At 36.3% G+C, this 21754-nt stretch overlaps 3 protein-coding genes and 1 long non-coding RNA gene across 5 annotated transcripts; all 4 read left to right on the forward strand.

Moving 5' to 3' along the window:
* The first annotated feature begins 4147 nt into the window (after positions 1 to 4147).
* Positions 4148 to 8192, forward strand: LOC141586349 (protein BASIC PENTACYSTEINE6-like). Of its 2 annotated transcripts, none has more exons than XM_074407542.1 (5): positions 4148 to 4413; positions 5749 to 5780; positions 6618 to 6659; positions 6797 to 6950; positions 7060 to 8192. In XM_074407542.1, exons 4-5 carry the CDS (start codon positions 6882 to 6884, stop codon positions 7918 to 7920), a joined length of 930 nt encoding a protein of 309 aa, XP_074263643.1. In that variant the 5' UTR covers positions 4148 to 4413; positions 5749 to 5780; positions 6618 to 6659; positions 6797 to 6881; the 3' UTR covers positions 7921 to 8192. The 2 variants fall into 2 exon arrangements, with proteins under 2 accessions (XP_074263643.1, XP_074263644.1); XM_074407543.1 differs by having other exon boundaries at positions 4235 to 4413; positions 6892 to 6950.
* A 1649-nt stretch (positions 8193 to 9841) lies between these two features.
* Positions 9842 to 11769, forward strand: LOC141658587 (B3 domain-containing protein Os06g0112300-like). The gene is made up of 3 exons (XM_074465512.1): positions 9842 to 9923; positions 10704 to 10866; positions 11306 to 11769. Exons 2-3 carry the CDS (start codon positions 10735 to 10737, stop codon positions 11621 to 11623), a joined length of 450 nt encoding a protein of 149 aa, XP_074321613.1. The 5' UTR covers positions 9842 to 9923; positions 10704 to 10734; the 3' UTR covers positions 11624 to 11769.
* A 1614-nt stretch (positions 11770 to 13383) lies between these two features.
* LOC141658588 (uncharacterized) lies at positions 13384 to 15421 on the forward strand. Its single transcript, XR_012549306.1, has 3 exons — positions 13384 to 13488; positions 14165 to 14321; positions 14949 to 15421. It is a non-coding gene; the product is annotated as an uncharacterized LOC141658588 (long non-coding RNA).
* A 3529-nt stretch (positions 15422 to 18950) lies between these two features.
* LOC141658589 (B3 domain-containing protein Os04g0386900-like) lies at positions 18951 to 20630 on the forward strand. Its single transcript, XM_074465514.1, has 2 exons — positions 18951 to 19163; positions 20310 to 20630. Exons 1-2 carry the CDS (start codon positions 19035 to 19037, stop codon positions 20625 to 20627), a joined length of 447 nt encoding a protein of 148 aa, XP_074321615.1. The 5' UTR covers positions 18951 to 19034; the 3' UTR covers positions 20628 to 20630.
* The last annotated feature ends 1124 nt before the right edge of the window (positions 20631 to 21754 follow it).

The following is a 21754-nucleotide window of genomic DNA, read 5'->3' on the forward strand; positions in this document are numbered from 1 at the left end:
GTGCTACTAGATGAACCGTCACCAAGCGGCACATATCGACCTCTACCATCCCGTACCACCTTCTTAGGTGGTAGTCCGGCGGCCTCCTCGTCAAGAAAACGAGAGTCATCGTCCTCCTCTTCCTCCTCCTCCTCCCCCTCTTCCTCCTCCTCATCATCATCATCTTGCTCAACCACATGGTCAAAATGCTCTTCCTCCTCAACATCAGAATCGCCTAATGGCTGCCTATAAAACGCACTCGGAAAATCCATCTCGGTCATAGCGGGCTCGGGAGTAGCGTCGGGAGTAGGGTCAACAGAAGGGCGTATTTCGATGCCCTTACCCCGCCCCTACCCGCCACGACGAGGAGCTAACGGTAAGGGATACGCCGCTAGAGCTCGTTACTCTTCGATCTTTCGTACGACCTAGTGAAGTCATAATGTAATCTTCGCTGTTCGACATCTGCATTTAGGAGATTAAAAAGTTAGTTAAATAAAATAAAAACAAGTTTTAATACAAATTAAATACAAATTAAATACAAATTACACATTTAAATACAAAATTAACAACTTGTAATACAAAAAAAATACAAAATAAATACAAATTAAATACAAATTACACATTTAAATACAAAATTAACAACTTTTAATTTAAAAAAATATAAATTATACATTAAAATATAAAATTAACAACTTTTAATACAAAAAAAATACAAAATAAATACAAATTAGACATTTAAATACAAAATTAACAACTTTTAATTTAAAAAAATATAAATTACACATTAAAATATAAAATTAACAACTTTTAATACAAAAAAAATACAAAATAAATACAAATTAGACATTTAAATACAAAATTAACAACTTTTAATTTAAAAAAAATATAAATTACACATTAAAATTACTCTAAATACAAATAAATTCAAAATAACACAAAACTAACAACTTCTAATAAAAATTAAATATAAATTTAACCATTATAAATAAAATACACAACTAATAAAACAAGAAAAATAAAAATTGCACATTAAAATTGAAAATATACGGTTTAAACGAAAAAAAAAGGTCTTAACCATGGATGGACATTGAAATTCAAAGTCCGACCATGGCTAGGACATTGAATTTCAACGTCCATCACCATGAAGGACGTTAAAACTCAACGTCCATGGCCTTGTTGGACGGGTGGTTTCTACGTCCCTTCATGGACAGACGTGAAATCTCAACGTCCTTGGCCAATGAAGACGGTGAAATTCAACGTCCTCACCAATCATGGACGTTGAATTGCAACGTCCTCACCAATCATGGACGGTGAAATTCTACGTCCCTGCCTATCATACTCCATTGCATCACCATCCCTGCCTATCATACTCCCGTCCTCTGTCTTGACAAACCCCATTGTTACCCAACAAATACCCGGTTGCAAATGGACAACAAACAACAACAACAACAACAACAACAACAACAACAACAACAACAACAACAACAAGAACAAATCCGGCAATAATAAGCATGGAATTGAAACGAGAATAAGGAAATTGAAACGAGAATGAACAAGAATAAGGAGATTGAAACGAGAATTCATTCAAATCAACAATAACATACATTATTAGCCTAATTATAATCAAATTATACAACTAAATCTAAACTAATTTTAAAAAAAAAAAACGACTTACTTGATTGAATCGAGGGAGGTGCTGCGGTGGTTGGTGGAGGTGCTGCCGTCGTCTGTGGTGGTGGTGGAGGTGTTGTGGTGGTTGCGGGGTGGTGATGCAATGGCGGGGTTGTATGGGAGAGTGAAAGACGGGAGAGGGAGAGTTAGAGAGTGATTGAGAGAATTGGAGTATTGAAAGAGAGAGAGAGTAAGGGTAGGGGCGTCTTTTTTTTAAAAATCGTCGACGATTCGTTATAAAACGTCGGCGACGTTTTACAACCCGGTTTTTATAATACAAAGATATGGTGATAAACTGATAACTTGGCGAAATTGATGGATAAATTTGATGCTAGCTGGTTAAATTTTTTGAATTAGACTACATGAAATTCGGAAAAGACTAGTATGAATAGTTGAATGAAAACTAACTTGTGTTAATTCAAGAATACATATATAACCAGGGGCGGATCTAGGTGAGAGGCTATATGGGCTTCAGCCCAACCTGTATCAAAGAATAATATTAAATACATTACCAAGTGTGCAATGTTGTAGTGTAGCTTAGTTGGTCAGAGAAGCAACATGAAGAATTTGTTTCATTGTTCACAGTGATAGTGGTTCAAAACCCACAACTGTCATTTTTAATTTTTCCTTTTTTGAGGGATCACTACCTCGAGACATCCACATCTTTTTTTTTGACAAAGGACATCCACATCTTTAAGAATACAAAAATATTGTATTTTAAACAACCTTGAGATATTTAGTTTTTTTTTTCTTTTTTTACTATGGTTGTTAAATGTTTACTAGAATAACGGTACTTGTATCATTGAAAAGAATTGAAGATAAATTTATAAACAAGCATATACTCCGTATTTTGTAATATTTAATCATATATTTTAATAAGATAATTTTTATACTGTAATTATCCCAAAAAAAATGGTTGTGCCATCACTCGTAAGTGCAACTATGTCAGTATGTGTGCAACTCCAATTATACGGGTTGTCCATTTCACATGTCTAATCACCACGGATGTCAACCTAGCCCAACCTACTTCTCAATCCTGGATCCGCCCCTGTATATAACATAATGTTTCGACGGCATGAAAATCGTCTTAACATATAGTACTTCGTATAACTTAGTCATTACATCAGCAGGGTAGAGTATCATTGAAATGAGTGAATGTTTTAGTGATAGAATTTTAGGGTGTGTACGGAGTTAAAGAGATATTACAACTGCGAATTCAAATTTATAGTGATTGTTCGTAACTCCCAGTCTCGGTCGCAGTTTCAGGGTTTTGTTCATCTAGTAATTCACTAATTCATTTTATCACGGTAATAAAAAATGTAAACACGATGTGACATAGTACCAATGAGCTGACTCCTTTACAATAAGCAATGATTGAATACACAATTCATAACACTCTACTCCTAAGTCCTAAACAATTGTAACTTGTAAGTTTGTAACCAACAACTCATATCACAATCAAAGTGTATTAGATATTGCAATTGGTCTTGTTTGTCACGGGCACTATCCGTCACAAGTTGAAGACGGATAGTGTTCCTCTCACAATAAGGCAAGTGGAGAGCAAATGGAGCACCCCATGGATATTGCCAATTTCATATTGTGAGAGGAGCACTATCCGTCTTCAACTTGTGACGGATAGTGCGCGTCTTTAATGAGATTTTGTGAATGAGATTCTGTGCAAAAACACACCCCTTTTCCTGGTATTAAAAAATGACACAAATCCACTGAATGTCAGCAACAGTGAAAAAAAGAAAAAGACAGTAAAAAGCATAAAAAACACACCATTAAAAAATGTAACCAAAAGACACTGTTGAAAAAGATGAAATTTTAAAAACCAAACAAAATAAAACAAAACAAAGTAAAGAGGGTGACTTGTAAAACCACGTTATAAAACAACACACTTAACCAGACAAAGAATGTGGGACATAACACACATATTTGTGTTCCTCCAAATAAATAAAGAAAAATTTTTAGGTCCTTTGGGAGGACCATTAATAAGTCTTTTCTAGTAAATAAGATGTATTCATGGCTATTTAAAAGCAATAAATATAAAAGTAAATACGGAGTATAAGACAAATATAGACATGATGACTTATTAATTAGGGAGGACACATTAATAATCCTCTCGAAGGAACTAAGAATTTTTCATAAATAAAATATCCCGTATAAAAAAACTGTCTCACGCTATAAAACACTCCTACCATTTATATCCTCTTTCTATCAGCAACAATTTTCACCACCACCCCAATCGTTCACCCCATAATTTCACTGTATTTTAATTTCTCTATAATTATTTTTTCGTAAAATTTTTTATATTACCGTCATACCGTAAAACAATCCTCCACTTTTAGACCTTCTATTACCGTCAACAAATTTCCCCACAACCACCCCAAGTCCCAACTGTTTAATCACATATTTTGTATATTCATTTCCTCTGTAAAATTATATTTTTCCGTAAACATTTATATAAATAAAACACCATCTCATACTGTAAGACGATCTTTCCCTCACTTTTCTTTCACTGTCAACGAATTTTGCCCCACCATCACCCCAACTGTTCATCCCATAATTTCATTCATTTACTAGTAGTCCACATTTTACTATTTTTATTATATTCTCTCTCTCTTTTCTCTCCTTTTTCCTGTTTTCTTACATAATTTCCAATCTACCCACAGATCTTTTATTTCACCCAATCCTTTGATTTAGGGTTTTTGCTTTCTCTCTCTCTTCTCTTTCTTACACACTCACTTCCTTCTTGCTTTGGTAAGCTTTGATTTTATTTTATTTTGATTATTATTTCTTTTACTTTTCTGCTTGATTTTGCTATTTTTTCAGCATTAATGGGTTCAGCTTCTATTTTGCTTGAGTTTTAATTTTTTAATTTTTTTTTTTAATTTGTGGGTTTATTTTTATATGCTTGATTGTAAATCTGTTGATGGATGGATGGATGTTTGACCTGAGTTCATTTTGGTGGATTTTTTTATAATTATTTTATTAAATTTGTGCTTACTTTTGTAGTTTTGGGTTTTGTATTATTTAAATCGATTGTGAGTATCGTCATAAGAATTTGTGATTGAATTAATGGTGGGTTTTGTTTATAGGTTTTGTGATTTGGATAGTTGGATTAGTTGGGATGACTTTGGTTTACTCACATTGTAGTTGTAGTCTAGTAGATAGATGTATTAATTTGGGATTTGAATTAGAAAATGCAAGAATTTGTTAGTTGTATGAAGTTGGAGTTCTTGAGTGTTGTTTGATTGTGGTAATGTGGCCGATTAGATAACGGGGAAGGTTTGATTGTGGTAGAATTAAGTTGGTTTTGGTCTTGTAGGAAGAAAGTCCATAAAGGTTTAATGGAGTTGTTGAAGCTTGTGCTTGATGTGGCGGATTGCTTGAGTTTTGTTAGGGAGTTGAGACTTGAGAGGGTATAAAGCTTGCTTAATGTCGATTATTAGTTGTGATCGACATTGTTGAATGGAAATTTTGATGGGAAATCTTGCATTGGATAATGGATACTAATGACTGGTTTATCAATAATGGAGTAAGCGAAGGGAAGAGAAGGTCACAAATTTGTTAAGTGGTAGGGACGGAGGCGGGTTGTTGTGTTTATTTGTCTCCGTCTTCATTTGTTAGGTAGATTTGTACGAATGACTGGTATATCAATAATGAGTAAGCAAAGCGAAGGTCAGTCACAAGTCACAATTCTGTTACATGGTAGGGAGGACTTGGATGGTCATGTTTATTTGTCTCCGTCTTCATTTGTTATGTAGATTCGTAAAATCTATGTGTCTGTTTAAACACCACGGCATTTGTATCACTGTTTTTTGTACATCTCTCTTTGCGGTTCTTCTGTGTATCATCTTTGTGTGTAGCTTTTTCTTGAAGCTGTACATCGGTGCCTCTGTATGTCACACTCTTTTGTTCCTATTTCGGCCAGTACTAATTGTTTTCATTATGTTCGTTTGCATTTCCAGTTATGTGAATATGTGTGAAACCTTGATGGGTATGAATGTTTTCAGAAACTTGGCAGTGATTGCGTTGAAATCGGTTTGATAACATTTTTTATACGTCTAAATGCGTATTTTTTCATGTGAGCAGGTATTTGTTGCTGGAGAACCTCTATGATTGAGGTAACATTTCTCACCATCTTCTAAACTTCTCCTCTCATTTGCCGTATGTCTAAGCTATGATAACCTGACTTGGGTATTAGTGTCGGATACGGGGTACATATTCAAGTGTTGGATTCGGCATAACTATCATGGGGATCCTGTTCTAAAATAAGGACACGGGTGCCAGGACACGTCTTCAATGCAAAAATACACTTTTAAATTTGTAATATTCCAATTTTTTTAAGTATAATGGAAAGAAGTACAACAAATAAGACTTAAAATTATTTAATATAGTACTAATTACTAAATGCCTTATAAACCCCTCTTCCTCTACTTTTGTGCTGCGAGCCTCAGTGGTTAAGTCTTTTCACGAGAACTGTCGGACTAATAAGTGTCGGTATGAAATTCATACCCATATGGTCATATCCATGTCGTGTCATGTCGACACGGGTACGGTACAAAAAGTGAAGAGTCGAAGTAACATAATATCCAAGTGAGTCTGCTATTCTTTGACGGATCCAAAATGTTGATCTTCTCGACTGGGTATGGTATCAGATTTGAATTTCTGTAAACTGCTATTACAGGGTAGAGCACTAGAGCCATGAGTTATGTTCATGCATCAAAATTTTCGAATTTTTTATTGTTAATAATAGTCAAACTTTGACCAGATGCCGAGGTTAGAAATCATTTCTAGTGTGTGATTGTTTTGTTTCCGTGTTCTGGAGGAAAACAACAACTAATGTCACGTATGAGGTTAATGTCTAGTGAGAATTTACTTCTAGCCGTTGAGGTATCTCATGACGGACCAATTTTGTGAAAATTGCTTACATTGATTTGATATCGTGCCTTGCAATGCAGGTCAGGAACTTATGATGTCTGGCCAAAAAACATTTAGCTGAGGTATTTCATTTCTGATACTGTCTTTTACTTACTCCGTATTTTTCGTGTGTATGTGTACTACTACGTATTATTAATGTACGGAGTATAAATCATTCCTTCCTTTTTAATTTATCTTCCTGCTTATGTTCTGCTTGCAGTACGCTGTAGAAAACAGCTGGTCACATAAGGCTGTAAGTAGCAACGTCTGTAAGTCGCTTGGTTCCTGTCTGTTTCTGATTTAGAATGGACGAAGGCGGGCATCGTGAAAACGGAAGGCATAAGCCAGAGATGTATAAACCAGCACACAGTCAGGTAGGGTTGCATTGATTTTGTTTGTTTGACAAATTTAACCCGTTGTCATATTTCTTGGCAGTTTTGTTGTTCGGTTTCTGACTTAGTCATCTCAATGCTACTGTCTTAGTGGCTGATGCAGCAGCCACAGTCGATGAAACATATAATGTCTATAATGGCCGAAAGAGATGCTGCTATCCAAGAGCGAAACATGGCAATAAATGAAAAGAACAAGGCCTGTGAAGAGAGAGATTTGGCAATAATGCAGCGAGATACTGCTATTCAGGAAAGGGATGAAGCCATTATCGAAAGGGATAATGCTCTAGCTGCACTGCACTTCCGACAGAATTCAGTCAATGGCAGTAACTCTTGTCCACCAGGATCTCAGGTTTCAAGAGGCATGAAGCAAATGCACCACCCACACCAGCATGAGGCCGAAACATCTTATGATGAAAGAGATGTTACGGCTCCTGAGGCAGTCCCCTTGACAGCTGTCTCTCCTGAGAATGCAAAATCCCGCAAAGTCAAACGCCCCAAGGACCCCAATGCAATGTCCCCCAACAAGAAGGCTGCCAAATCCGGCCGTAAGGTGAAGAAGGAAGGCGAGGACTTGAATAAACTGCTATTTTCCGACTCTCAAGAGTGGAAGCCTGATTGGAAGGGTCCGGATCTTGGATTGAACCAAGTAGCATTTGATGAGACAACTATGGCACCCCCGGTTTGCTCTTGCACGGGAATCTACCGACAATGCTACAAATGGGGAAATGGAGGGTGGCAGTCGTCATGCTGCACGACGACTATGTCCATGTACCCATTACCGGCCGTTCCCAATAAAAGACATGCTCGTGTTGGTGGGCGTAAGATGAGTGGAAGTGCCTTCAGCAAATTGTTGAGCCGGCTAGCAGCTGAGGGCCATGATCTGTCAAATCCTGTTGATCTCAAAGATCGTTGGGCCAAGCATGGAACTAATCGCTACATCACTATAAAATAGTGAATTCGAGATTTAGATACTAAAATTGCAGTAGATTGAAGATGATCGAGTAGAGATGGTAACAAACCCTCTAATTCGTATGACATTCTGGTATCCCTATGAACGAGTGAAACGTTAATCACATTGGTAGAGGTAATCTACTTTGAAAGAATTGAAGTGTAAACGAATGTAGTATTTGTCGGATTATGTTTGTAATTGTATTGGTCTCTTGTCTTAGACAGACAAATGTTTCACCTCAGCGTAATTTTTATATAGACGATCGAGTTGCTGAAGTAGTTGTTTCTTCCAGGAGTCCCCCTGGAGGCCTGGAATCGACAATGGTTTTGATAAAGCTAGTGAAGCATTGAAAAAATTTCTACACTTTAGTTCCTTCATAAATCATAATCGTCGTAACGCTATCCATCATCGCTTAAAAAAAAAAAACGTGTCAGAAACTGCACGACTAAAACACGAAGTTAAAAAACAAAAAAACATGAAGTTAAAGCATGATTGTCAAATAGTAGACTTACCATCTGAACAGTTTTCTTTGTTTTGGCATACGGCCACCATTTCTGAGAGGAGGTGGGAACCGATTTCACAATAAAGCATCTGTTGTATGGATATATAACACTTACAAAAATGTGGAACCGCGGAAACTGGGACACTGTTTTGTTTTCACTTTGACTGATATGGAGTATGTGTTTTTTCACGCAACCATTGATTGTAACTGAAGGACCGGAGGCTTATCAGGCACACTTTAACTGATATGGAGTATGTGGTTTTTTCACGCTACCATTGTACTTGAAAAATGTTGGTTGATTGAACTTACTATATTCAACAGGAGTACATATTTTATTAGACACGGAGATAGATGGATGTCCTATATTTGTTCAGAAGCAGAGAGACCGCGGCTAATTCACTGTCTAGAGGCATCAGGCGGCTAATTCACTAATTCCGTTAAACAGTCTTCTTTGAAACATAAATACAAAACTAAACTAATCCAAACTAATTCTGTTAAACAGTCGTGTCTGATACTGTGTCGGAGTGTCTGGTACATCAGTTTAGGACAAAGTTTTCAACTTTTGGTCTAAATTGAAGTGTCGTGGCACCCAAGTGCAGTGTCTGAGTAACCTAGGTTAACTATTCAAATACTTAGAAACACCAACCAGCCCTCAAACAAATCCATGCTTTACAAATTTTCAATTCCTGAAAAGCTTCTTGATTTTTACTCTGTCTACTAAGTATGACCTTTTGGCTCATACTGCTGATGGGTAGTAGTATATATTCCAATTTAAATTCTGCATCTCGTGTTGGTTTGTGCTTCGTTGGTACTAATAGGAATATTTATAATAGTTGGGCCTCAACCATCACCTTAAGGTTTTGGTTGAGATGGTTCATCTATGATGGTATCAGAGCCAGTGAGATCGAAGGTCACGGGTTCAAATCCTGGCAACCTCAATTATCGAAGTTGAAGAAATCTTTGTGTTTCTTTTCCTATCAGGCATAAGGGGGATTATGCTGATGAGTCAGAATATGATTCACATCTCACCCATGGACGGACATTTGGTACTACTTTCTCTTGGCGTATTTATATAAGCCATTTGATACAATTCTAGACTCAATTTCTATTATGTTCTTAACCGGACCGGTGGGCAAACTCATAGACCGAATCTCCGGAAAATTTGGACATGTAGATCGGACCGATGACAACCGGTCCGGTCCAGTTTAAGGGTTGGGATTATCTTTTTATTTTATTTTATTTTTTATTCTATTTTTAACTCAATAAGTATTTTCCAAAGCCGCACCAGATCAGACCAAATACCATATCCCCGGAAAATTAGGACCCGAAGACCGGTCCGACTCGAGAGTATAAATTTTGAACAGCCCTACCTAAGCTAAGACTAGTCAGCAATAATTGCATGGATATGGTAAAGATACTCGCACAACAAACTTGCAGTTTTACCTAACGTACTACAATTCAGACATCAAACTTTCATTTTCCAAATTTCACTCTTCAACTTCAGGTTTGCCCTTCATCTTTCTATTTCTTTTTTCTAAAGTTTATGATGTTTCATATGATCTTGTTATATACTTACTTTCGTCTCCATTTCTCACTGCCCCGTTTATTCGTTCTAATTCTATATGTTTGTTCGAAATTTCTCTTACATATTTTGAACAAACGTATGAGAATGAAATGAATGAAAGCTTATAATTTTAGAAGTTTTAAGTACTCCCTCCTCCATCCCAGCATATGTAAATAAATGAATGAGACGGAGGAAGTATAATTTTATATATTTTGTACTCCCTCTGTCTCGGTCATTTGTTGTCCTTTTCCATTTTGGGTGTCTTAAGATCAATTGTTGTCATTTCTATTTTAGGATTGCATTTAATGAACAACTAGATCATTCACAGTCAATTTCATCCACATGTCATTTAGTAATTGACCCTCTCCTCTTTCCTTGGTCTTTGTGCCCAAACCAAAGGACAACAAATGACCGGGACGGAGGAAGTAAATGTTAGAACTTGGAGGTTTTGAGAGAAGGTTAATACGTCGTAAATGAAATCGACAGGCCGAAACTTTACTAGGCAAATGTTTGTTTTTGTACACTGGCACTAACTCATACTACAATTGTTAAGCTTGTGCCATTCACAGTTCATTTTTGTAGTTGATCTAGTTCTTAGTACAAATAACAAACCTTACTAGGCAGGCGACAAGTCGCTGTATCGAGTTTGTTATTTGTTGTTATGAGGTCGAGTAATTATCGAAGTTAACACTGATATTTCCGTGTTACTTTTTCTATCAGGCATAAACAAGAGGGAGGATATATTGTAACAATGAATCAAGAAAAGGCACCTGAACCCGTTACTGCAATTGTATGCTTGGATGAAGATGAGGTCGAGCCGCTTACAGGAGAACCATTTTTCCATATGACTATATCAAAATCACATCTCAACCAGGGTCATTTGGTATTGTTATTTACCCCCTCACACTTTCTCTTGAAGTTATTTATAAAAGCCATTTGATACAATTCTCGACTCAATTTCTACTATGGGTCGTCTATAAACAGATTTCCTCTGCTATTAACGCAGAGTAATCACTACAAGAATATCTGTTAAAGGTGTCTAAAGCAGGCAATTGTATACACAGTCGCCAAACCAATTTGGCGACTAGGGAATCTTATCACAATATCCGTATGAAATGCAAGTCCGGGTGACTGTTCTCAGTCGCTAAATTTAGAAGGGCAACTGAAATCAGTCGCCTTCTTTAGTCGCCCTTGTCTTGTTTTCTTGTAGTGAATGTCGCATTCATTCATTCAACCCCTTACCACGCTATTTGCGAGAGCCATTAAGGCCCTTGATGAATAAATATAATGCTAATTTCTTGAACTTGGATTGTTAATACCAGCCGATCCCAGCAAAGTTTGCGGAGTTGCTTCCTAAGAATAAGGCGGCCGTCCCAATGGTACTCAGTCGCGGTAGCAGGAGCTGGCATATGAAATTCTATGGTAGTCAATACTCCCAAAGAAGATTTGGCAGCGGCTGGAAGGCATTTGTCAAGGACAACATGCTCAATCTCGGAGATGTCTGCCTCTTTGAGCTCATGTCAACTCATGTTACATCACTCAAGTTCAAAGTTCAGATTCTGCGAGGCGACTTACCACCTGCTTTACTCAACAGAGAAGGCCAACCCCGGGTTTCTCCTGTACTCATTGAAATTGAGTAGATGCCTCTTAACAGAGTTTAAACCCTTTAGAAAAAATAACTACTGTAATATTTGCGACTTTAATTTAATTCGGTTATTGTTCAGATTATCTTGTTAAAAGTACCATGATTTATGAGTTATTATGATTACCAAAGACTTTTGCATTAGTTTGTTTCCTAGTAGCCCTCTCTTCGTGGAAAGTTCAGAGGGATGGCAATGGATAAGATATGGATAGGATCCAGATCTGGTCCATATTTACAGGATGTGAAATTCTCATATTTATATCCGATCCGCGGGATTTGGACTGGATCAGGATCTATCCATATCCTTTTGATAGTAAAAGAAAATTTCTTTTAAGATATGAAAATATTAATTTTTGGATTTTATTGCAATGCAATCTAATATTTTTCTCTATTAGATACAAATAATGAAGCTAAAATTTTAAAATCATGAAAATAAAGTCTTATTAAATTACAATAACACTAAAAAATATTTCTTTTAACCGAAAAATGTTAATTAGTAAAAATCATATTGGATTTATGAAAATATATTACAAAAACAAAGCATATAATTTAATATTTTGTTTAACTTAACTTATTATTTTAGAAAATGAAATAAAAATGGATTCAAGAGTAGGATCTGGATCTCGACCATACAATCCATATCCATATCTTTATCCACTGGGTCTAAGATATTGCAATCCATATCCGGTCTGTAGGATCTGGATTCCATTATCATCCTATTTGTAACCTATACTTTTCGTCATGGAGGGGATGGTGATTTTATGTATTCCGTACAATTTAGGTTGGATGCACCCTATAATGGTTATATATGGTGATTATGGCTAAAAAGTAAAATCCTAAAAGCTTGATTTAGGATTTGTTTTTTATCCTCGTTCGTTTGTTGGCTCGGTTTCTCATTGGAGATGAGTAAGTGTCTAAAATGGTTTACAATATTACATTGTTAAACGATATTACAAAAGAGCTTAGTGCCTTTATTATAGAATGTGGTGATTGGTGGAAATTATTTAGTGAGGATTTTTAGGTAAATTATTACTTGGCTTTACAATAATGCTCATGTAAAACGGTTTTATATAAGAATTGTTGATTGAAAATATGATCTATGTGTGTCTTTGACCCAACTTTTAGAGGTGTTTTTCTACTAAACAATAAGCATAAGTGAGACCAAATCGATCAATTTTCTGAGAACTACAATTTGAAAAAATAAATTGTCGTATCTGGATCGCGGGGCTATGAGTTTTTGTATGTCAAAAGTTTTTTTTTGACGAATAAACTCTGATTAACCATATCTCTTGGTCAAGAGTTTCAAACTCGGAAAGATGATCGATTTAAAAAAAAAAATCGTCACTTTCTCAGCTCGTAAACATAATTTATGACCTCTTAATGTTTTCCGGTTCAAAAAATTGAATTATTCATACAAAATATCAAATCTCAGGAATAACACGTGAATTTTCCGTACTATTTAATCCGTTTCAAACTTAAAACATATATATACACAAAATCTCGTCTTAGATAAGACAACACTCTTCTTAGATAAGAAATTTGTCATTCAAAGTAAGCATATAAGACAACACTCTTCTTAGATAAGAAATTTGTCATTCAAAGTAAGCATAAGAGTAGTAAATAAAGCTTAAAGCATAAATGCATGGATGGAAAGAACTTAGACGTCATTCCTTTTCGGGTTGAAGTGTGACCCGACTGAACCCCAAACACAAATGAGATGTCGACACGTATGTATCCGTCAACATGTCTTGGTCACTCAAACTCTCTTTTCAAACTTCTTCACTATTTCATTTAAATCTTTCACCATACGCAACACATTTGTTTACATTTGTAGACATTAATCTTTCACTTTTCTAACTTCAGGTTTGCCTTCATCTTTCTTTCTCCTAATTACACTTTCCGTCTTAATCATTTATTTACGTTAATTCTAACTCTATAATGAATATTAAAAGTAAACAAATGATCGACATGTTTATTTTACTGTAGTTATTAATCTCATGTCTTTAAAGTGTTGATTTTTTTTGTTCTTTACATATTTATGTTGGTAAAATGTTAAAAGTATAAATTTAAACGTTAGAACTTGAATGTTTCGAGATACGGTTAATACGTTATTGAAGTTGAAAGGCTAAAACTTTACTAGGCAAATGTTTGTTTTTGTTGATTTGTTCTTAGGAACATTTAGCTGAAAGAGGCTGAAACTACAATTGTTAAGCTTACTAGGCCGGCGACATGTCGCTATATCGAGTTTGATGTGTTTGTCATTCTATACGATTCCTTTTTTTTTTTGACAGTCGGTTTAACGAGACCTACATATTAATAGCACGCTTAACTATCCTATGAGCGGCTTTATTACAGATTCTAGGAACATAAGCAAAAGAAATACAATGAAAGTTTGTAGTTTAAAGCTTCTTTGATGGATTGTAGTATGCTTTGTAGTTTAAATTCGACGTCTCGTGTTATTTGCTCTTCGTTGGTATGAGGCCGAGGAATTATCGAAGTTGACACTGATATTTAATTTCCGTGTTACTTTTCCTACCAGGCATTAACAAAGAGGGAGGATTGTGATGATGGATCAAGAAAATGCGCCTGCACCAGATTCTGCAATTGTATGTTTGGACGACGATGAGATCGAACCACTTACAGGGAAACCGTTTTTCAATATGACTATGGGAAAATCATATCTCGGGACTTACTTGGTATTCTAACTTACCTCTCCCTTTTTCTTCTTGTAAATTCATTTTATCTTTACCGATTTTGCTAGTTCCGTCCATTTTATACAATTTCTCGACTCAATTTTCATTACGGGTCTTCCAAAATCATTTTTCCCCTGTTTGTATGGGGTGTCTCTGTGTTTTTTCGAATGTTACGTGATATCCGACGTTTTTGAAAACATCAGGTACCCATAAACTTAGTAAAATGTTCTCAAAATACACAAACTACTAAAAATCACGCATTTAAATAGTTAAATGTTGTAAAGAAAATATGTTAACGATTGAGTAAACAATGTTTATGTTAATGGCATAACAAATTATTGCCAAAAACTCCATAAAAAGACTAAACATTTAAAATAGGCAGGTTAGACCATTTTAGGTATCTTAAGATGTTTTCATTAAATTTAGGGGTACCACTGATAATTTTGAAAAGCGAGGGTACCACGTATAATTCGAAGAAATACAAGGGTACCATGTAAAAAATAAAGGTGCATTCATTTATTCGACCCCTACCACCATTAATTTTATAATTTAGTAGATTGCATTCTTAGATATAGAATGATATAAATCTATGTAAATGCTAATTCTTTGAACTTTGATTGTTAATGTCAGCCGCTCCCAACAAAGTTCGTGGAATTGCTTCCTGCAGATGTGACCGTTCCAGTGATACTAACTCGCGGTAGCAGGAGCTGGGATATGAAATACGCGGGTCACTCCCAGAAAAGATTTAACAACGGCTGGAATGCATTCGTCAAGGACAACATGCTCAAACTGGGAGATGTGTGTCTCTTTGAGCTCATGTCTTGTGATGTTACATTAATCAAGTTCAAAGTCCAGATTCTACGAGGCGACTTACCACCTGCTTTACTCAACAAAGAAAGCGAAGCCCAGGATGCTCCTGTAGTCATTCAAGTTGAATAGATGCCTCTTAATTAACTAGAGTTTAAACCCTTTCGAAGAAAATAGTTAGTATTTGGGTATTATTACGGAATTGTCAGAAGTTGAACTTGTTGCGACTTTGATCCGGTTATTGTTCAGATTATCGGGTTCAGGAATCAGGACTGTTATGCTATGGTGTTTTCATCATCCTCATTTGTTTCATGTACGACTGTGTTTGGTTGGGTTTTGGTTTGAGTCGAGTCTAGTGTTCCTGGTTGGGGCGTCTTTCGCGTCTCCTTGAACTTGTTTGGTTTTGAAGGGCTAACCTAAAAATAGATGAAGCACTCGCCTTAAACTGATTCTGGTCTCGGCTCAAATCAATCTCATTCAATTGATCGAGCTAAATAAGAGAAGATGAATCATGAATCCATTTATCTCCTTTATTTGGACAATAATAGGTTGTCATCGGGTATATCGAATCTCTCTATCTACCATCCTCTCACATACCTTGATTTAGTATCCACCATTTTAATAAACCACTAATATTATGTTTTGGTACTATCTTAATATCTTTGGCGCCATCACAATTTCCTTTCCGTTTCCCCATTTGCCTTTCTTTCTAATTCATTCTCAGTTAGTCTTCCTTAAAATAGAGTTATCCATATTCTTAACAATAAGATGGGTTATATATCACCCCACTTAAAACATTTAAGACAGTTCATTTTGATTTTATTAAACTCTACATGCATGTTTATGTAAGAAGGTGGTACCGAAATTAAGTAATGACTAGTGACGCGATTGCATTTGTATAATTCTATTTAGCTCCCTCATTCCCTTCCTTTCCTATTCAAACAAGGCCTAAGAGCTTAAGTGGCCACCGATTCGGAACTGGACTGGACGGGCAAACTCAAAGACCGAATCTCGGAAAATTTGGACCCGTTTACGAGTTGGGACCACTTTTTTTAACTAAAAAGTTTGTTCCAAGGCCTCACTGGACCGGGCCTCCGGAAAATTTGGACCCGAAGACCGGTCCGACCCGACTCTTTAGATTTTGAACAGCCTTACCTAAGACTAGCTAGTAGTAATAAGTGCATGGATTTGTAAAGATACTTGGACGTCATTGTTTTCAGGTTGGAGTCTGACCCGTCTAAACTCTGAACCCCATCACGTTTCAGTTGTGGCTATTTCATTCAAAGTTCATCTAACGTACAACAATTTCAGACATCAAACTTTCATTTTCCAAATTTCACTCTTCAACTTCAGGTTTGCCCTTCATCTTTCTATTTACTACTCCCTCCGCCCCGGTCATTTGTTGTCCTTTCGTTTTGGCACAAAGACCAAGGAAAGAGGAAATGACCAATTACTAAATGACATGTGGATGAAATTGAGTATGAATGATCAAATTGTTCATCAAATGCAATCCTAAAATAGAAAGGACAACAAATGATTGAGACACCCAAAAATGGAAAAGGACAACAAATGACCGGGATAGGGGGAGTATTTTTTTCTTTTTTCTATAGTTTATGATGTTTCATATGATCTTGTTATATACTTACTTTCGTCTCCATTTCTTTTATATATTTTGAACAAACGTATGAAAATGAAATGAATGAAAGCGTATAATTTTACAGGATTGATGCCTCTAGAATGTTGAATTTTTTTTCCCTACACATTTTTTGGGGAACTCTTCACTTTACTTGATAACGAATTATTAATATCCGAGTTTAGAAGTTTTAAGTACAGTACTCCCTCCGTCCCAGCATACTTTCAAAAAGAATAAAAGACGTAAATAAATGAATGAGACGAAGGAAGTATAATTTTACATATGCTTATGCCCTTCACCGATCATTTTGTAGTTGATCTAGTTCTTACATATAATTAACAAAACTTTCTAGGCAGGCGACATGTCGCTCTATCGATTTTGATGTGTTACTGTGTGCAGACAGAGGCTCATTCTATACGATTCCTGAAAAGCTTCTTGATCTTTACTCTCTGTTTATTATGACCTTTTGGTTCTTATTGCTGGTGGGCAGACGGGCAGTAGCACATTTTGTAGTTTAAATTCTGCGTCTCGTGTTGGTTTGTTATTTGTTGGTATAAGGTCGAGTAATTATCAAAGTTACCACTGTAATTCCCGTGTTACTTTTCCTATCAGGCATAAACAAGAGGGAGGATTGCTTTGTGACGATGAATGAAGAAAAAGCGCCTGAACCCGTTACTGCAATTGTATGCTTCGATGACAATGAGGTCGAGCCGCTTACAGGAGAGCCCTTCTTCCATATGACTATGTTGAAATCACATCTCACCCAGGGCCATTTGGTATTGTTATTTACCTCTCCTACTTTCCTGTTTAATTATTTATAAAAACCATTTGATACAATTCTCGACTCAATTTTTATTATTTGTCGTCTATAAACATATTTCCCTGCTGCTACTGATGCAGGAGCCATTAAGGCACTTGATTTTGTAGATTGATTTAATGCTAATTTCTTGAACTTTGAATGTTATCAGCCGATCCCAACAAAGTTCACGGAGTTGCTTCCTAAAAAGAGGACCGTTCCAGTGGTACTGACTCGCGGTAACAAGAGCTGGCAGATGAGATACCTGAGTTATCATCAATGCCCCCAAAAAAGATTCTGCAGTGGGTGGAAAGCATTTGTCGAAGACAACATGCTTAATCTCGGAGATGTCTGCCTCTTTGAACTCATGTCAAATGATGTTACATTACTCAAGTTCAAGGTTCAGATTCTACGAGGCGACCTTCCATCCGCCTTACTCGACAGAGAAGGCGGAACCCAACATTCTCCTGTAGTCGTTGAAATTAAGTAGTGGCCTCTTAAACGAGTCGGATAGCAGCTAATATTTGTGCAGTACGGATGCCTCGCAAATTCTTGTTTAAGAGGGCAATATCCGAGACTTTGTTTGACATATGCTTATTATTCAGATTATCTTGTTGAAAATATCGTGATTTATCTATCGAGTTGTTAGTTCTGATATAACCGTCTTCATTTTGGTTTACATGATTTATTTATCCAGTTCTAATTTTTCAGTTAAATTTAATTCAACTCAATTGCCAACAGCCAGAATTGATTGTCATTTAATAAACTATACGTATTTTATACGGGAGAGTGATCGTATTTCGATTTCTGCTTACCAATTCCCCATCCTTTCATGTTCAAACAAGACATAACATAAGCAAGAGTAGTAAATAATGAGTGCATGGATGGATATATACATACATAGACGACATTCCTTTTCGGGTAAGAGTTTGACCTGTCTGAACCCCAAAGGGCTAATGAGAGGATGACACGTGTGTTGATCATCAATATGTCTTTGTCACTTTCACCTACGTACCACATTTGTAGACATTAATCTTTCATTTTCCAAATTTTATTCTTCAACTTCAGGTTTGCCCTCCATCTTTCTGTCTCGTATTTACTCTATCTGTCTTAATTATTTGTTTTACGATAAATATAAAAAATAAACAAATGATTAAGACAAAACGTGTATTTCTTTTTGCTAAAGTTTATGATGTTTTACATGATCATGTTATACTTTAATTTCCATTTATTACTACTGTCAAATTTTAAATGTCAAGAAACTGAAAACCTGAAACTACAATTAATAGGCTTACTAGGCCGGCGACATGTCGCTGTACCGAGTTTAATGTGTTTCTGTTTCTACAATTGTAGTTTAAATTGTACGTCTCGTCTTGGTTTGTTCTTTCTTAGCATGAGGTCGAGTAATTGTCGAAGTTGACACTAATATTTTCGTGTTTATTCTTTTTCTATCAAGCATAAGAAGAGAGGGACTGCGACGATGGATCAAGAAAATGCGGCTCAACCGATTCCTGCAATTATATGCGCGGATGACATTGAGATCGAACCACTTACAGGAAAACCCTTTTTCGATGTGACTATGTGCAAATCATATATTCAGAATCATCTGGTATTGTATATTCATTTTATCTTTACCCATTTTTCTATAATTCCAGCCATACAACGCATTTTCTCGACTCAATTTTCATTATGGGTCATCCATAAACATCTTTCCCTGGTTTTAACACCGAGTAGAGTAGCATTAGGGATGTCAGCGGGCCGGGTATAAGTGCGTACCGCCCCGCACCCGCCCCAGTTGGGGTGGGGATGGGTAGAGTTTTGGCGGGTGGTGGGGCGGGTGCGGGTACGAAAATTGTACCCGCCATGGGTCATGGGGCGGGGATGGATTTTGCATTTTACCCACCTAATACCCGCTTACCCGCAAATCATTAAAAAAACTAGTAGGAATACCATAATTATATAAATCTTATTTAGTTATAGTTAAGATATAATGTTAATAATAACTATTTTATAAAGTTTTTTACCAACTTACTTGGTGAAAAAATAAAATTATAAAGATAAATTCAAAAAAATTGGAAATTAATAATGATTAACCAACTTTTACGAAAAAATTTATTGAACAAAATTATCGTGTAGCGGGTCAATGGGTAAGCGGGGCGGGTACGGTTTTAAATATTCACCCGTTGGGGCGGGAATGGTTTTGGAGACTTGTACCCGCCAGGGGTGGTGGGGCAGGGATGGGTACGAGTTTTTCTTGGTTGGTACGGGTACGGGGGAGCCTATATCCACCACCGCCCCGCCCCAATGACATACCTAAGTAGCATTCATTTATTCAACCCCCTACCACACCATTTGCGGAACTAGAGTTGTTCAACGGTGCGGACCAGCCCGCATCAGTGGGCTGCCTTTTTCTAGCCCAGCCCACCCCTCTCCCGGGCCAGGCCATTGCCTCAAATTTCCCGCCCAACCCGGCTTGATCCGCTGAAAAAAATCAAAACGCTATATGGGCCGGGCCTGAATCCGGCATTATGGGACCTAGCCCGGCCCAGCCCACTGTACATCTCTAGCTGGAGCCATTACGGCTCTTGGTTAATAAAATGTTGGATTTTGTTGTCATCGTCTTTCATTAGCTCTCGATCTTCATTCACAAGAAGCGTATTTTAGCGTATTTTGTAGATTGCATTCTTAGATATAGAAGATACAGTAAAAATCATGTAATACTAATTTTTTGGAACTTAATTGTTAATATGATCAGCCGCTTCCAACAAAGTTTATCGAGTTGCTTCCTGAAAATGTGAGCGTTCCAGTGATACTCACCCACGGTAGCAGGAGCTGGACAATAAAATACTCGAGTCATCAATACTCCCAAAAGAGATTTTATAAAGGCTGGAAGAAATTTGTGGACGACAACATGCTCAAGATTGGAGATGTATGCCTCTTTGAGATCATCTCATGTCATGCTACATTAATCAAGCTCAAAGTTCAGATTTTACGAGCCGACTTCCCTTCTGCTTTACTCAACAGAGAACGCCAAAGCCAGGATTCTCCTGAAGTCGCCATTGAAATTGAGTAGATGCCTCTACTAGGAGTTTAAACCCGAAAGAAATTTAAAGATAGCTTATATTCGGGTTGTATGAATCGACATATAACTTGAACTTCTTGCGACTTTGATAAGCTTATTGTTCGGTTTATCTTATTGAAACTAATACAGTACGATTTATCTATCCTGTGGTTAGTTCTGAAATTTACCGTCTTGATTTTGGTTTACTGTTAGTAGTATTTGATTTCATGTTCTGTTTTACATGTATCCAAGTAGAGCTTTGATGGTTCATGAGACGGATGATCCTACTCATTTTGGGCCGAAATCGGTCGTCCAACTTGAACCTCTGAAGAACGATGTTATTGGCCCTGTTTGGTAAATAGCGGATTAATATTAGTAGAAGCAGATTTAGAGAATAGATTTGACTAGCAGAATGATTTAACAGGTTTGACTAGCAGATTTATTTAGCATAATTGTTTTAGAGGTGTTTGGTAATTGACAGTTTTAGATTAGCAGATTGTTTGGATTCTTTGTAAAATGACAAATAAGCATATGAACAAATTATTTATTAAATACTCCCTCCAATTTTTTTTATATGACGTTTTGAGGTCTAGCACAAATATTAAGAAATGTTTAGAAATTACTAAAAGTATTAATTAATTAGAGGGTATTAACTACTTAAAAATTGTAAAAGCAAATTGGATATGCTAATAGTTCTACGTAATACTGTATAAATTACCCTCATTAATATTCTCATTAAATACTCCCCCTTTCACCTTTAACCCACCAATTACATGCTTCTTAATAAAAATAATTATAGAAAAAGTATACTCAATAAATGAGTTGTGGGAAATTAAGTATAGTTATTGCCTATAAACTTGTAAAACGTCAAATAAAGTGGAAAAAATAACAATTGCTAAAACGTCAAATATACAATTATGGAGGGAGTATATAAAAGGAAGGTTAATAATTTTTAAGGGGGTAAAGAAGACATTTTTTAGGAGCAGCATATTGCAAAATAGCATATTGGACCCCAATATTCTATTTCAATATGTCATTAACCAAACGCTCTAAATAACATATTCGTAAGTCAAACATGCTACATCTCTCCAATATGCTGAAATTTGGCCAATATGTTATTTACCAAACAGAGTCATGAT

This window comes from Silene latifolia, chromosome 6 (genome assembly GCF_048544455.1).
Source record: "Silene latifolia isolate original U9 population chromosome 6, ASM4854445v1, whole genome shotgun sequence".
NCBI lineage: Eukaryota > Viridiplantae > Streptophyta > Magnoliopsida > Caryophyllales > Caryophyllaceae > Silene > Silene latifolia.

Bases quoted from the DNA above. Each gene is read 5' to 3' on its own strand.
- LOC141658589 (XM_074465514.1), top strand. From the start codon at position 19,035: ATGGATCAAGAAAATGCGGCTCAACCGATTCCTGCAATTATATGCGCG. The intron at 19,164-20,309 runs GTATTGTATATT...TAATATGATCAG, and splicing joins CATATATTCAGAATCATCTG to CCGCTTCCAACAAAGTTTAT.
- LOC141658587 (XM_074465512.1), top strand. From the start codon at position 10,735: ATGAATCAAGAAAAGGCACCTGAACCCGTTACTGCAATTGTATGCTTG. The intron at 10,867-11,305 runs GTATTGTTATTT...TGTTAATACCAG, and splicing joins ATCTCAACCAGGGTCATTTG to CCGATCCCAGCAAAGTTTGC.
- LOC141586349 (XM_074407542.1), top strand. From the start codon at position 6,882: ATGGACGAAGGCGGGCATCGTGAAAACGGAAGGCATAAGCCAGAGATG. The intron at 6,951-7,059 runs GTAGGGTTGCAT...CTACTGTCTTAG, and splicing joins ATAAACCAGCACACAGTCAG to TGGCTGATGCAGCAGCCACA.